Here is a 16,791-nt window from a genome sequence, read left to right on the forward strand (position 1 = left end):
AGTATCAAAGATATTAATATTTTATCATAAGTTCCTTACTCGAAGTTTATTTGTAAAAATTTTAGAAAAAACAGTGTGATGCATTCCTTTTGTCAAATAAAAAATTCAGAATGAAAGTACATAAGAATCACCAGGGAATTCCCTGGTAGTCCAGTGGTTAGGATTCCACGTTTTTACTGCCAAGGGCCCAGGTTTGATCCCTGGTCTGGGAACTAAAATTCCACAAGCCACATGGTACGGCACCCCCCGCCCCCCCCAAAAAAAGAATCATCATCAATGGAAAGAATTGTATTTAATCAATTAAAATGCATTTCCAACTTATTGTGCATATTTCTTCTGCATAACTGAGAACAGGGTCACATAAAACTATAGTCAACCATTTGACTTATCTTTAGGGAAACTTTGCTGCCTCGAAACAAGATCTAGTAGAAGCCCCAAACATACTAGGTTTCAGGGACGACTCAAAATGCAGGACAGCATGCAATAATAAACATATATGTACTCAGACCTAGAAATCTGTATTATCATAGAGATTAAGATTTGAGGGGAGTTCCACGGCAGTCCAGTGGTTACGACTCTGCACTTCCAATGCAGGGGGCACGGGCTCAATCCCAGGTCAGGGAGCTAAGATTCCCACATGCCGCGCAGCGCGGCACCCCCCCCCCCAAAAATAAAGATTTGAAAAAAATACCAGAACACGCCTGTAGTGCTACCTGTATGACTATTCAATGTGCTGCAAACATTTTTAAATTGGTATTTGGGTGCTTACTCCAATATTTACCAAATAATAAAATGTTTAACCTATCTTTTCACTCAGGCATCTCATGATTCGATTTTCAAAAAAACAAGACCAAAACAAAACAACTACTACTACTACCAAGCTGAGGAATATAATCAGGATGAAAAGTGTTTTGAGAGAATTTGGACAGTATATTTTGTTTTGTCCAAAATGAAAAATAAAATTCACATTCATATAGAACTTTCAGATACCCGCCCAAACAGTACAAAATAACATGATGCCTACAAAATCTACAAAATTACAAAAGCCTTACTGGATATAGCAGGCAGTTATTTTCATTCATATTTTATAAGTAAAGTAAGACAGAGCACTTCAGTGCTTTGCCCAGAGTCACAAAGAGAGTCAACCTTAGCACCAAAGGAGCTGGACCCCTGTCTAGCTGTCACTTCCTCAATGTGGCTCAGCAAGAAATAAAACGAGCCGTTAACAGTTTGGCATTCCCCATGTATTCTAGGATGTGAATTCTATTTTCAAGGCACTTAAAAAAGGGTCTGTATTTTTTTTAAAGTCGGGGAGGCTTTCTAAGGTAGAACAACAGATCTTCCTAATGAAGGGGTCCTTCCCCTCCTAGGCAGTTGAGAAGGAACAAAAATTTTTTTAAAAAGAAAATCACTATTTCATTGAATATTCTTTGCAGAAAATGAACCTCCAGCTCCAAAGTTCTTTTTTCTTTTTAATCTCCTAAGGATGGGAGCCTAAGATAAAGCCTACCCAAATTTTCAGCCACTAACGCAAGCACGGAGCAGGGGCTGCGAGGTGCCAGCAGTGGGGTTGAGTGTGGCTAAGTCTTAGAGCCCAAATGAGAGGGTGCAGGGAAAAGAGAGCCAAAGAGTGAAAAGAAATGAAGTCGAAAAGGAAAAGTAGAAAGGTGAGAAAAACAGTATGGGAGAGGAGTAAATGAAGAGGTCCAAATAGCAGGAGGGAAGGGAGAGAACAAGCAAAAATTGTTTTTGGTGTAAGCAGGCTGCTAATTCCTGGCAATACAACTCGGGGAAGAGCTCCTGTCAACAATGGGCACTTTCTCTGAGTCAGAGAGTGAGTTCACGTGGAAGCTCTCCATAAAGGCACATACCAGTTCTTGTTCCATTTATGTGCAAACTCCACAAGTAAGAGGAGCTGGATGCCTATGAACAGGAAGCCTCCGATGGCTCCCACATAGCGCCAGGCTGCAAAAGAAGACCGTCCGAAAGGAGATGAGGTGACTGTCCCGAGTCTTTAACTCAAAAGAGAGTAATGACTACAGTTAATTTTTACTGCAGGCTCCCTGTACCAGTAACACATTTAATTCCCACACAACCCTACAAGGTGGGTACTACTATTACACCCACTTTACAGATGAGAAAAACTGAGAGTCTACACGTAAGTTGACAAGGTCCCATAGCCAGTAAAGGGTGGGGCTGGGATGTGAACACAGGCAATCTGGCACCACAGCATCCAAGCTTCACCTCCATGCTATAAATAAATGCCAGATATCCTAACAGATGCAGTAATTCATAAAATCAACAATGACCCTCAATTTAAAAGTAAAATCACACAATGCCAGAAAAACCAAGGATTCAAATTTTACCGGAGACCCACCAATGTCCAGTGAGGAAATGAGGTTCGCATGGGGGGCCACGGACTCAGGTTCTACTTCTGGCTTGGCCACAGAGAAGCCCAAACCTTGGATAAGCGCATCACATCTCTGGGTTGTCTATAATACAACTGAGCTGTGCTAGAGGATGGACAGCTAGGTCCTGTCCCATTCTAAGTATATTATTCTAATATATACAAGGACCTCTGTGGAGAATAGAAAACTAGTTACCAGTATTTTAGGTAAAAAGACAACTTGGATACAACTTCCTTAAGGAGTACCTAAAACCGGTATGACCCTAAGAAACTAGCTGGAGCCTGATATGTGGCTATTTGAGGGACTATGGCTGTTCCTTATTCACAATGTGAGTATTTTTACTATCTTAGTAAGGAAAGTGAATCCATTTGGGTCTGAACAGTGTTCTGAACCTCTAAAACTCAGGCTTTTTTTCTCCTCCCTACCTCATATGAAGAAGGGACCCTTGTTTCAGCTATGATTGAATGCATTATATTAAATAACTTTGGTAGGTTCTATCGATAAGGAATATAATTCAGTGTTGTACAGTTTCACATAAGGCAAGTTTAGAAATGGTCTGGAGGATGCCTTTCCTACCCCATTATAGCTACAGCAGATTTAAAGCTGCTAAGAAGCCTTGGGTTTGTGTGCAGTGCTCAGAAAGAACAAGGTCTCCCTGGGTCACGCTGACATGCTAAACTAGTTTTCAATCAAGTTTTAAGTGCTTCATTTTCCCTTCAGGCTAATAACCTTAATTTCAATTCTTCAACCGGTAGAGTAACTAAAGGTCCTCTCACCCCTCCCAGGGAGGGAGAAGTGGAGGTGGCGGGGGGGGGGGGGGGGGGGGGAGGAAGTACAGAGGGTGGGTGAAGTGTGGGCAGCTGAGGCAGGATTTTTTTTTTTGTTAAGCTACAAGAAAGTTAGTAACCTACAATATCAAAGGCACCCTGGACTACGCTTTTGAACAGTTTTACAAAGTGAATAAAAACACAATAAATAGATACCCCCAATACCCCATTTGTACCATTTAGAAAGGTCTCCTGATCTGGAATGAAGAAGGCTCCTGAGCACATGGCCCCCAACAGCAGAAGTTTAAAGAACCAAAAGCTGGAGGGGAAGAAAAAATAAAAAAGGAAATGTATTTAAATGATATTCAAGGAAGGACAAAAGACCTCTTAGAGGTAAGCGTGTCAATTCATGATTCTGTTCTCTTCAAATGGAGGGGAAGTAATTAAGTGACTGGAGACTGCCTTTTCCCATAATTAGACAGACTTCGGTGTGGCCTCTGATTGTGCAAGACCATTTTGTTGCAGGGGTGGAAGTGACCTGGGGGAAGCTCTTGGTACAAGAAATAAACTCTTATCTCCAATGCATTTCTCATTATGGTACCAGGTGTTACAAATAGGATTCCAGTTCTTTGGCCACTGTGTGTTAAGTATAAGTTCCACCTTCCCTAAAATCAGTGTCAACAATTTCAACTAGAGGAAAGCAGTCAGAGGGTCTGAAGAGTGGAAGAGGTCCTGGAATGTTGCTCTGAATATAAGGAAGGGTGAAAGGATCCCCACAAAGACTCACCCATTGTGAATATAGGCTCTACAACTTTTACTGTTGTTGATTTTCAAGGTCAGGAGGCAGAATATAAAGAAGAAACAGGCCATTCCAAAACAGACTCTATATACCGCAGAATACCCCACCAGCTTCTCACAGGTGTCACCAGCTTTAATGCCTTTACAGATATCTTCGAAAAAAGGGATCTGAAGAAAAAGAGAAAAAGTAATTTGTTAAAACTAGGAAAAGAAGGGCTGCCAGTGGAGTGTTCTTTCAGCCTACAAGTCAAAATCCCATGTGAAATATACCATGTGCAGAGAGAAATTAAGACTGAGAAGAAAGTCTCTCTTCCAAAGACCTCTTTCTTTCTCTGAATCTTTCTTAAAAATATAGTGCTCATAACATACCACTCCACCTCCACTTACTCCTAATGAATTCTGAAATCCAGCATCAGAGTTTTTAAAAATGATATTTATAATACACAGGTATATTTTTCTTTATTCATTCATTCATTCATTTTTGCTGCGCTGGTCTTAGTCGCTGCATGTGGAATCTATCATGCGGAATCTATCGCTGCGGCCTGCAGATGTCTTAGTTGCGGCCTGTGGGATCTAGTTCCCCAACCAGGGATCGAACCCAGGCCTCCTGCATTGGGAGCTCGGAGACTTACCCACTGGACCACCAGGGAAGTCCCACAGGTACATTTTTCTTGAAATGCATAAATATGGAGAATAATTGCACATATGCCATTATTTATATAGGATAAGCTCCTGACCTGGAAATGAAATCAGTGGGTCAAGTAGTATCTACATTTTAAAATTTCAAGAGATAAAGTCAAATCACACTTTTAAAGGCTGCCTTTACATCCTACCAGTAATATTTGAGACTGCTCACATTCCCAACCTGAGCACCAAATTTAAAGGTTAAAAACCACTATCTTGTTTTAATGTCCGTCTTCCTCATTACTAGTAAGGTTCACATCTTTTCTTAAATTTATGGCCATTTGTATTATTCTCTGTGAATTGGCAGTTAATTGGATTTTTTTTCTTGATCCACTGGAGCTCTTTATTTACGGACCTTAATCTTCTGATAAATGTTGATAATGGTTTTTCTAGTACAATTAGAAGGTTTTAATGTAAAACCCACTTACATTATCAGAATAATTAAAATCTTACATTATGAGAACAAGCAGCACGTTTCTATTAATGTCAGAAAATAAAGATTTAGTCAGTGTTAAAAAAAAAAACTTGCTTCTTACCAACATCAAAGCTGAACACTCTTTAGAACAGAAAATAAGTTGAAAATCACATTACAGCCTTTACTCACAAGACAAAAAAAAAAAAAAAAAAAACACCAGGAAAAAAATGACATAAAACTAGAGGTAAAACTGAAGCATGATAATTTAGTTTGTTCTCCAGAAAATATCCTGAAGAAACAACAACAGTGGAGGTTATTAAGATTTCCATAAACAGAAGGAAGACTACACTTAATTGCAGTTCATCTTCCTCCACGAGGGTTCCCTCCCTCAGAAAAGAGCTGCAATCATTACTACACCTGAATCTCAAACATGCTTTTCCAAACAAAGCATGTTTTTCAAAATTAGTGTCTCAGGCAAAAAAGCATTAATACTGAGACCCTATTAGGATAGCTCCATTTCCATGAATAGCTATAAAAGATTTCATGCGACTTCCCTGGCAGTCCAGGGGTTATGCTCCGCACTTCCACTGCAGGGGACACGGGTCTGATCCCTGGTCGAGGAACTAAGATCCTGCATGCTACGTGGCACAGCCAAAAAAAACAAAAAGATTTCATAAAGAAATGCCAAATATTTTGCAGTCAGCAAGTTCCTGCAACTCCAATTTCTTTTTGATCAGAGCAAGAAATAAATGCATAAAGAGAGACACTACTATATTTTTGAGCAAGCCAGGTAAAATACTAAGCCTAATGAAATACAGAATGTCTAGTTAAATTTAAATTTTGGATAAATAATAACTAATTTTTTAATATAACAACACTTGGGACATACTTAGACTAAATATTGCATGGGACATATTTATGCTAAAAAAGCATTCCTTGGGAAGAGATGAAGCTCAAAAGAAGGAAGGGTCTTGGTGGGAAGGGCCAGGTGTATGCCATGCTAAGGAGTCTGGCTCCCACCCTGTAAGGGAAACAACTATTTAAGCTGGAATGCCTTTGGCTGCAGAGTGGAGAACATATGGGAAAGGGACAGGTTTGAGGCAGGAGGATAAATTAGAGGGCCACTGGATTAACAGTCCAGAAAACAATCGAAGAAGATAAACTGCTAGCAGAGAAAACAGAAATTCTGTGGCTAGAAGTCATAGTTAGCAGGACTGTAGGGATGGCGAGAAAAGTGAAGGATGGGGGGAGGGTTCTCTTCTGCTTTATTAAAGCTGTTTGGGGTGGTGGGGGAGTAGGGTTGGCAGAGGACGAAGAGTGGAACTGAAAAGAAGAGATCGGGAGTTTGCTTTTAACATATAGGGTTGGAAGCGCCTTGGAGCATCCCAGTGAGAACAGCTGGTCTGGAAATTGCTTCAGTATAGCAATAAGGATACAGGATACAGGAAGTGCCCTCACACAGGTAATGAGAAGTCAGGAAGGGCCTTCTGAAGGACCTTGAACTTTTAGCAGTGTTTCACAGTGAGTGAGCAAACTCACATGGTTAAGATCCTCATATATTGAAGTAATGGGGGATGCCACACAAGTGAACGTTTCAGAGCCTCTAGCAGGAAACAAAAGCTGCACCCGTATGAATGGTACCGATAATAAGGAGGTAACATTGCATTAAATCTGTAAAAGGAGGCACCATGCCACCTCACTTACTCCTGTTTTGTTCATATGGGATTTACTGTTCTGTAATATTCATGGAACTCTTCTTTTCCCTCCCTTCCGTGTCCCACTCTATCAGCAAAGCAATTCCCTGCTGCACACCGCCGCCCTCACTTCCACTGTAACATGTGCATGGCAGCATCCCTTTCGTCTACACCAGCCCATCTTTCCCGATTAGACTCTTCTCCACCTCCCTACCCCAAACCCACTTCTCTCTTCTTCTCAGATCAGTTCAAGAAGAACGTTACTGCCAGCAGGCCTGAACGCCTACCCTACCATCCCCCACAAATCCCCCCTCCCCTAAAACCCTTGTTTACTGCCAGAGGCCCTTAGGCTCATCAAAGGGTATGTGGCACTGCATACTTCATCCAAAATATCAGTAGGCAAACAACCCCCTGCTCCAAATACTAAGACCTGCTTTATGCTCTGTGGGTGACTTAGTCATTTAGCCTTCAGTACGTGGTGAATATTTTTTGGCAAAGAATCTCCGAGTTGAACAAGCTGGCAGGATTTTGCGAGGGGAATCTGCTCTGATTAAATATTTGCTGTTCCAAGCTCCATCCCGGTTTTAGAAAAAGAAAACATACATTACACACAGATTCCACACCATGGGGTAGAGGGGACAGGCCTGCTAAGGGTGTTACCTCTTACGTCTGGTTCTGGGCATCCAAGGACGCTGCATCTGTGTTGGTTCTGTACAGACCCAAGGGCAACGGTTTCCCCACAAGCCTCAAGCAACAAAACTCAGAGCCACAAATTATCAGGAAGAATAAAAAGCTCACATGGACTTCCAACCCTGAGAATTAAATCAGTGAATCGTTGTAAAAAGTGCTCATCACAGTTCCTAATCCATAGTAGCCATTAAGTAAACTTCCTTAACTCTAAGGTACTATTTTATAAAAAGAACTTCTCGGGGAGGGAGTTAGGCACATTACATGAACCCCTGATTGGTTGATGCATACTGATTTAAACATGGGGGGACATGAACATCTTAGAACTCAGTAGATGCTCTATTCACTTTACAAAGGATTCGTTTTGAAAGTTACAGTTGGACCCCAATATCTGCCAGTTCTGCATCTGTGGATTCAACTAACCACAAATGGAAAATATTTTTTAAAATTTTTTTATTTTTCAGGACGTTCCAAAAAGTGAAACTTGAATTTGTCATGTACCAGTAACTATCTACATAGTATTAGATATTATAAATAACCTAGCGATGATTTAAAGAATATAAGAGGATGTGCCTAAGTAATATACAATGTCATTTTATGTAAGGTACTTGAGCATTGGTGGATTTTGGTATCCGATAGCATCCTGGAACCAATCCCCCACAGATACTAAAAGACAACCGTACCGGGTAACTTTCAATAAGATGAATCCTTCCCTGGCACATATATATAGGCATACATGAGAGATATTGTGGGTTCAGTTCCAGACCACTGCAATAAAGCAAATGTCTCAATAAAGCGAGTCACACAAATCTTTTGGTTTCCCAGTGCATATAAAAATTATGTTTACACTACACTGCAGTCTATTTAGTGTGCAATGGCACTATGTGTTTTTCTTTTTTAAAAAAAAAGCAGTGTATAGACCTTAATTAAAGAATATTTTATTGCTAAAAGATCACTAACCATCATCTGAGCCTTTGGTGAGTCATGGCAGTAACATCAAAGATCACTTGATCACATAACAAATATAATAATGAAAAGTTTGAAATATCGCGAGAATTACCAAAGTGTGACAGAGACATGAAGTGAACAATGCTGTTAAGAAAATGGCACCAACAGACTTGCTAGATGCAGCATTTCCACAAACCTTTAATTTGTAAAAAAACGCAGTATTTGCAGAAGTGCAATAAAGGACAACAAAACAAGGTATGCCTGTATAAGAATTGAGTTCTAAAAAACAGTGCTCACTACCTATCTTTCAGAGACCTAGTTGCCACCCAAAAGAAAACACGTCTGAACTCCCAAATCAGGGAAGACATTTTGAAACATCAACACAAGTATTAAGCTCAAAGAGATGGAAGCTAGAAAATCCCTGTAACTCATCTATATAGAAGAGAGGCTAGCTATGCCTCCAAAACAATTTCAATCTCAGGTAGATAAATATAAACAAACAATAGAAGAGCTATAGAAAGGCTTACAGGTCTAGTTGGCCAGGGGCCCACATGCTGCAAACTTAGAAATAAAGTATAGAATTTGGGAGTGTTTCTTACAGAAATGAAGAGGAAAAGGAGCGGCGTGTTCCTATAATATTAAAATATTATTTGGGAGAGATGAGAAAAAGGCATATTAGCAAAGCGAATGAGTCTTACATTTCATTACATCAGATTTTTAGGGCATTGAATGAAACCAAGCTGCAGAGAAAGCTTTGGGCAGCTGAGCAGGAGTGATACCATAAAACCTAGAAGAACCGTATCTGTAGGTTCTGTTTAGTATCTCTTACTTGAAATGAATTTCAGAATCGAGACCCTCTCCCCTTTTTGATATTCCACTTATTTTCTAAGACAATTTCTTTTTGTCTGTGGAAAAACTCCAGTGTCCATGAGAGTGATGCCTGTCTGTTACCCACCCACGGACAGGAGCTGTGAAACAGGGAACATTAAGATCCGCTTCCATCCTCCCCTCAGCGGCCTCTAGCAACCAAGGCTCATTTCTCTGTAAATTATTACCTTTGAGGCCCTTTTTTTTTTGGGGGGGGGGGCTATTTTTAAAAACAGTAACAATCTCACATCTCTTTTGTTCGGGTTTCTAGACATTTTTACAAGAAAAGTCTACATTGTGCCATTATTAAAAGCCATAAGGGGAACTAAAATTTCACCGAGCCTGGTTTTATTTGACCCTGCCACCTCTGCCATCAGGAACTTAACATCCCCAAATAGTAACTCCCCAGAATCTCGGAAGCATGCAAGACAGAGACAGCACTGGTGCTCACAGCTTCTCCTCCACCATGAGCATTTCGTCAGGATCAAACCACCCCAAATATGATTAGACAGTTAGAAAACAACTCCAACCAAACTTTAAATAATAAGCTTTCAACCCAAACAAGACAACTTGCAGAGAACTGACTAATAATGATGGCACGAAGGGCTCTTCCTCAGGAGGGAAGCAGGCGACAGCTAACGTCGATCTGCTCAGGGAATTAAGGTAACATGAAGGCAGAATGTACAAACAAGAATCACGCCAGTTACTAATCTTGAAGGAGAGATAAGAGTTAATCCCAGCGAAAACTCATATAAATCTTCAATTAGGCAATGGCAGTGGGGATTGGGGCCGTGGAATAGACAGGTCCCGTGTGCTGATTTGATGGGGCCTGGGAAGAAAGACAGAGGAACCCAGAACTAAGATTCCCAGTTCCTAGCTTGGCAGTTGGTTGGATGGCGGCCCAGCAGTGGATAGGAATCACAGAAGAGCGGTTTCAGGATGGAGGGGCAGTCATTCACTTAACGACAGGCGGCCAGTATCCGGGGGAAATGTGGGCAGATGGCTAAGCAAGGGTGCAGTGCTCCAGAAAGACAGCAGGACTAGAGAGAAGGACTTGGTAGTGACCAGCAGAGATGGCAAAGGAGGCACACAGTGGAGTAAATAAACTCACCTGGAGAGGAATGTGGGTAGAGGAGGGGGAGGGAGACAGGTGGGAACAACCCAGAATGCTGGGGAATGCAAACATTTGGGGACTGGGACGAAGGGGAAAAAAACCAAGGAAGAAACTGAAAAGGTACAGAACCAGAGAGAAGTTGAGGGAGGCTTTCAAGAAGCAGAGTGTGTCAAATACCACCAATGCGATGACGACGCAGATTGGATTTGCCAACAAAGAGTCATCTGGGGCAGTGATCAGAATATTCTCTAGAGCAGATGGGGGCAGAAGCCAGACTGATGGCTGAAGGCTGAGCAGAGGAGACAGTCAGGAGGGCTGGGTAGCGGGCAGGAACTGAACCCAGCAGTCCTTTCACCCCTGCTTTCAAGAAATCTAACTGCAAACATAAGAGTCCAAGCATCATTCTAAAATATATTTATTTACAATTATACAAGCAATACATAATTATATTCTCGTTGCCAAAGAAAATGTAAATTATAACAGATACAGATAACTGAATCTCCTTGCCCATCATTACTCCAACCCTAACCTGACTGCTTCCCAGAGGGAACCACTGTCACACTTTCATGTGTATCCTTTTAGGCCCTTTGCTGTGTTATTCCCCTCATTACGTCTCACAGATTGTTGCATGTTCAACACATAAATCTATCTGCATCCTTTTTAACTACTATACAGAAATCCACAACCCAGACCAATCATAATTTAGTTTCTGTGATGCTAGTGGCAGACATTTACATTGTTTCTGAGTTTTCACTCTTATAAACAATGTACAATGGTTAGTTCCCATATTGTGCATGTCTCTCTCTGCACATGTAGAGCATTTAGGAGGACTGACGTCCACAAGATGAATACTGAGTCATAAAATTGGTTAAATTTTAACCGACACTGCCAAACTCTCCCCAGGGAGGGTTTCTGAAAACCCTAGGTTTGGGGGGAACAGGGAGAGCAGGAGAGAGGCACAGAGATGCCCACAGAGCCCCCTACACACCCATCTCAGAGCCAGGAAAGTCTCTGCTGCTCCCCCCTAGGGTCAGCACCTCAGTAAGCACTGCCCCCCATAATCAAGAGAAAAGGGGTGGAAACAGGGGGCCCTCTGAGTCCAGAAAACAAATCCACACCTAACCTCAGAGACAAAACTGCAGCTATGGAGGCCTGGACTTTGTTTTAGATGGCAAATACGGTTATTGGCCCACACTCCCTCCCACAGAATGCAGGGTCTGATAGAGAACTCTGTGCCCCCCTGAGAGAAACAAGGCCCACTGACAGTTGTCTCTTGAACACAGAGATGCTGAAGTTTCTATTAAGAGCACTAAATGTCTAAACAGGCAGAGCTTTCTAGTCAGACCACTCATCAGTGGGAAGATGTGCTTATGGCCTAAGTGAGCACCAAATCAGCTAACTTCCTCTTGAACTTGTGAACCTGGAATAGAGTGGTGACATATCATATGCAAATCCAGCTACGCTCATGGCTGTTTTCTGTAAATAATTATTAAAAGCCCAGTGAAATTAGAGTTTACGTGTGTATTCTTCATCCCACATGATATATTATATAACTATACCTAAGCGTCACAGCACAGGGTTTGCTCATTCCCTGACTCATTCAAATCTACCGTGTACAGGTACTGTTCTAGGATATGGAGATTCAAGCAGAGAATAAAACAGGTTAAAAGATCCATGCTAACAAGGAGCTCCCTTTCTAGTGAAATGCTGTACACACAAAGCCATGTGTGCTCTGCTTTATGGATATTTCAGGCATTTTCATGGTTTAATTTCAACTATCCGTGATTTTGCCTTAGGTGGGACACAAGAACCTAATATGCTCCAAAAGACTGAATCCTACCAAACCTATACCCTCAAGGTTCTGAGAGTCCCTAGTCACTTGTTCCCCAATCCTAGTTCTGAGAACCCGGCCAGGCAGACATTTCAGTTTCTGGCCCAGCATCCTTCCCATTTTACACTGGACCAGGAATTGGGGGCCCCCAGGAGCAAAGAACTGGGGTACCCACACACTCATTTTCTCCATCCCCACTTCTTCCCAGTCACCAAAATGATTGGCTTGGCTACCTAAAAAGAGGGGCTGATTATTATTATTTTTTAACCTGTGAATGATTTACCACATATTTCAAAAGGCCAGGAAGAGTAAGACATCATACTGTTGAACGTGTCACACTGAATTTACCCCTACATTGTTCTTGCCTGGTCAACCCAGTACATACGAGCTCACACAGCCCAGTATTTGCAACTTCATCAGGAGCTCCGGTACCCTCAGCACAAAGTTGAGGCCATTCAAGTTTCCCCTTCAGGGAGAAGGGGAGAATAACTGCATATGACAGGCACAGGGCCACTGAGGTCTACCACAGGCCAGTGAAGCAAAGGACAGAGTGTGGGTCAAATCCAGCTAGCTCCTGTTCATGTAAATAGAGAACAGAGCCACGCTCATTTGCTGGCATTTTGTTTTGGCTGCAGATTGAGTAGTTGCTAAAGACCGCAAGGCCCTCACAGCTGAAATGTTTACTAGCTGGCTCTTTACAGGAAACGCTCCCCCGGCCCAGGACTAGGAAGCAGAGCTGAGGAGCTGCGCTGAGCTGCTGCTGAAGCATGAATTAGCATCTCAAAGGCAAATGACAACTGGTAATGACTTACTCTACGGATCATAAGTCAAAGGAACAGCGGAGACGCGACTGGCGGAACTTGTGCTTTGAGAGAATTAAATCGTACATCTCCCGTATGTCATTTTCAGAGCTGCAGCTTAAGGATTTTAATTTATCTGCCTGCAAAAAAAAAAAAGCTTTGTGGAGGAGGTGGTGGAGGACATGCCTGCGAGTTCAATGCTTTTTTTTTCTGCGGGTCAGAAGCCCGCATAGTAGGAAAAAAACCTCACATCTGTTATACAAACATGGCGTGTAGAACCAAAAATAAAACCCACACTGATGAAAGCCGGCATGTAGAGAGATAATTTTAGACTTAATTTTAAGACTGTATAAACAGCTTCACTGAAATTTAAAAACCACACCCTCCAAATACCCAACCCCCCTTGTGATTAAGCTCAACCCTGCTTTAGAGGGCAACACACTCCACACACTCCAGTCCCTTTTACAAACCTACCTCACCTCGGCTCCCAGTCTCCTATGAGGACGGCTCCCAGTCTCTCATGAGGACGGGAAAAAAGCACTCCTGAGTTCTAACGTCACCCCAAAGGTCAACAGAAGGGACAGCTGACACCACCGTCTCCAACAGTTGCTAACGGAATTCAGATTTTTTTTTTTTTTTTGCGGTACGCGGGCCTCTCACTGCTGTGGCCTCTCCCGTTGCGGAGCTCAGGGGCCCAGCCGCTCCGCAGCATGTGGGATCTTCCCTGGCCGGGGCACGAACCCGTGTCCCCTGCATCGGCAGGCGGACTCTCAACCACTGCGCCACCAGGGAAGCCCCAGATTATTTTTAACTATGCAGCCTAATGCTGGGGGCACCTTCTTTATACACTTTCCACCTGAGGCCCAGTTCTCTAAGGACAACTGTATGTTACTCACACCCACATCCCCTGCACCTGCCACAGTGCTTGGTAGTTACATAGGCAGGAAAGAAAGGAGGGAGGGAGGAAGGAATCAATTACGTGACTTAAAAGATATTTTAAAACATGAACTCGGATTACAGTTTAACCAAGTAACACGATCACCCTTTTAAACTCTGTTATCAAGTATCAAGACTCAACTATTCACAATATTTATATTTCCTGCTCCCAGCGATCTGAGGCTACTGTTGTTTGTGTATTGTGCTATTTGTTCCCTCTGGCTCCAATTTTATAACAGAGCTGTTTCCAACCATAAGCTCTTGTCTGTCCCATTTATCTGCAGAGAGCTGCGTGGTCCCGTCTATGGACAGTTGCTTAACAGGTGCCTTTGATGGTCACAGAAAAAAGGATCAGGAAAACTTCAGTTCTCACATCTTATCATTGTACCCCTCCTACAGTTGGATGGATCCTGAAACAGAGATCCTGTTAACATCCGATGCTCCCCCAAAGCTTCTGGGTAACAGATCCTCCAGACCAAGGACAATAACTATTGTTTCTTGTTTTCTGGCTCCTGGTAAGCTCATTATTACTGGACTAGGATCAAACCTCTTTGTCTTTGGTTCAGACTCAAAAAGGCTCTCAGCAGGGTTTACATTAGTTCAAATCACTGCCTGTAGAACCAGACTATTTCCCACAATCACTCTCCCCGCATTCACTAAGCGCAGGAGGTTGGGGCCTGAGCCATGAGAGAAGCGAGGGATGGGAGGGCTGCAGGGACTGTTTTCTCCAGGTGGTGTTATGCCTGGATGAACTTGAGACCTAAGATAAAACTGTTTGGAAACATGTGTCCCCAGAGTCACCCCAACTTAGAGAGGAGGGGACCCACAAGATTTAAGAGGTGGAACCTCACTGCCAGCACACCCCAGGGAAACACTGATCAGGCCACAGTGAGAATCTTCCCTCCGTGTTCTACAAAGAACTTGAAGTTCAACAGCCCAGGCCCACCTTTAACCTCAGAAACACACTCGCTGATACACTGGACACATATAAGGTACAACAGTACAAAGAACTCAGCTGCTGTTCAGAACGAGGACTTTTGAAAAGCATTCTATCTCAGCTGGATTAAAAAAAAAAAAAATACTCCAGACTCAAATAACTGGGTCAGCAATATTTTTTTTGGCGCTAATTCAACACTTGTTCTAACACAAAAGCATATAATGCCAGCTGAGAATGGAGAGTTCTACTTCCTAGAACTTCAATGCACGACAGCAACACCTGATGCTACGTCTCAGGTACACAGTTCTCCTAACATTCAACCAGTAAAGACCAAGATCAAGACAGGAGCCAGGCTTTCCAGCTTCAGCGTGAACACCTGTCATTCTACGTTGCGACAAGCTACATGGTGTTTGGGATCAAACTGGAATATTTTTCGTTGCTGCTGTTTGTTTACTTTGAAAAGACGGTCACACCAAACACAACTTGAAGGCAGGTTCTATTTCCCATGCAACGCCCACGAATAAATAAATACTGGATTTGTGGTTGCCCCTATTTTCTATTTCAGACTAACCATCATCCCTAGAGCCCAGCTTCTGGCTTTACAAAGGGAAGGAGGCACGTGAGGAAGATAAGCTAAGAAAGCCACTGAGGGCCCGAGGTGGTACTATTTCCAGAGGAAATACTTCTCCCTCACCACCAAGTCCAGAAGAAAGATCAGAAAGAAGGAAGGATAAGTTTGCTAAGGCTTCTTCTGCTACTTCTGTGAACATCTGAGCAACAGCTGACCCCAGTCGTACAGGCCAGAGAGGCACCCCTGGCCGGGGACCAGCAGTCCTGGGTCCTTGTCCCAGCTCTACCTGGTGTCACGGCCTTGGACAAGCCACCTCACTGCCCTGAGCCACATCCTCTCATCTGTCAAACGAGGGGGGTGGTTAGGGTTATAACAAGATTCTTCCACTTTAAAATAATGTTTTATCCAAATTATACTCTAAAAAGAGAGCAATATTTTCTCTGCATGACCCTTAACATCGCATAGTATCTGCTGTCTCTTCACTGGGCAGAACGCTTATGAATGGGAGCTGCATCCTTTTTTCCATTTCATACCTGTTTAACTAGATCCTTTAACTAGTAACTTTGTTTCATGTATTTTTTTTTTTTTTAACCCCCTGTGACTGGCACGGGAACGGGAATGGGAGGGCTTTCCCAAAACCAATACTTATTCTAATACTTTCATATTCCTAATACTGTAGGTTAAAAAAAAGTAGAGTAGCTCGTTACCAAATTTCAGCATCTGTAACATGCTGGATCAAAGCTCTGTCAACTCTAGGAACCACCCAAGTATGGTTAAATGTCACTGTGAACTGACCACAGGGTGTACTCAGGAAAGCATTTTGAAATCTAAGTCGTCTCTAAGGAAAGTAGCTTCTGTGTTCATCTACAGTTGCTACACTGTGGGAACTCCAGAATTTGAAAATGGAGTATCATCTGGGAGACATACAAGTACAAACAGCAACCTCATGGGGTCACCCATGAGGTTAGTTCTCTGGAGAAAGAAGTCTGAGGGGAAGTGAACGTGTGAAGCTAGGGACATGGGGACAACCCAAGTCTAAATAAGACAATTGGAACAGGACATCAAGGAGCCTGGTGGGGTCGAATCAGGACTGCCTGAATGCAGAGTAGAAACCCAACCCTTTTATGACCTGCGTGGGGCAAGTATGTCATCAGCACTGGACCTAGAAAAAAGGGGGAGAATGGATCTGTCCCCAGCACTGTCCTGAGAAAAGTGTGCCTCAACCAGCAGATAAACATTAGGAATAACCAAAGCCGGAAATGAAAGCACGGCTCAGGGAAAGCAGGCAGAGGAGAAGGGCTCAGGCCAGGAGGTGACCAGTACACTCGGTGGGG

At 42.8% G+C, this 16,791-nt stretch overlaps 1 protein-coding gene across 3 annotated transcripts in view; it reads right to left on the reverse strand.

The window, feature by feature from the left end:
• The window catches only part of SERINC5 (serine incorporator 5), an 84,240-nt gene that overhangs the window by 23,623 nt on the left and 43,826 nt on the right, over positions 1-16,791 (reverse strand). For 2 of the 3 annotated variants that reach the window (XM_029215859.1, XM_029215861.1), the window contains 3 exons: positions 3,963-4,141; positions 3,412-3,494; positions 1,872-1,965 (listed from right to left, as the gene is read on the reverse strand). In XM_029215859.1, coding sequence (XP_029071692.1) covers positions 1,872-1,965; positions 3,412-3,494; positions 3,963-4,141 — 356 coding nt within the window. Of the gene's footprint in view, positions 1-1,871; positions 1,966-3,411; positions 3,495-3,962; positions 4,142-4,605; positions 4,711-16,791 lie in introns of all 3 variants that reach the window. The other variant, XM_029215860.1, reaches the window with a different exon arrangement.

The sequence above is a fragment of the Monodon monoceros genome, unplaced genomic scaffold (genome assembly GCF_005190385.1).
Source record: "Monodon monoceros isolate NGI ecotype Baffin Bay Population unplaced genomic scaffold, NGI_Narwhal_1 Super_Scaffold_12, whole genome shotgun sequence".
NCBI classification, from domain to species: domain Eukaryota; kingdom Metazoa; phylum Chordata; class Mammalia; order Artiodactyla; family Monodontidae; genus Monodon; species Monodon monoceros.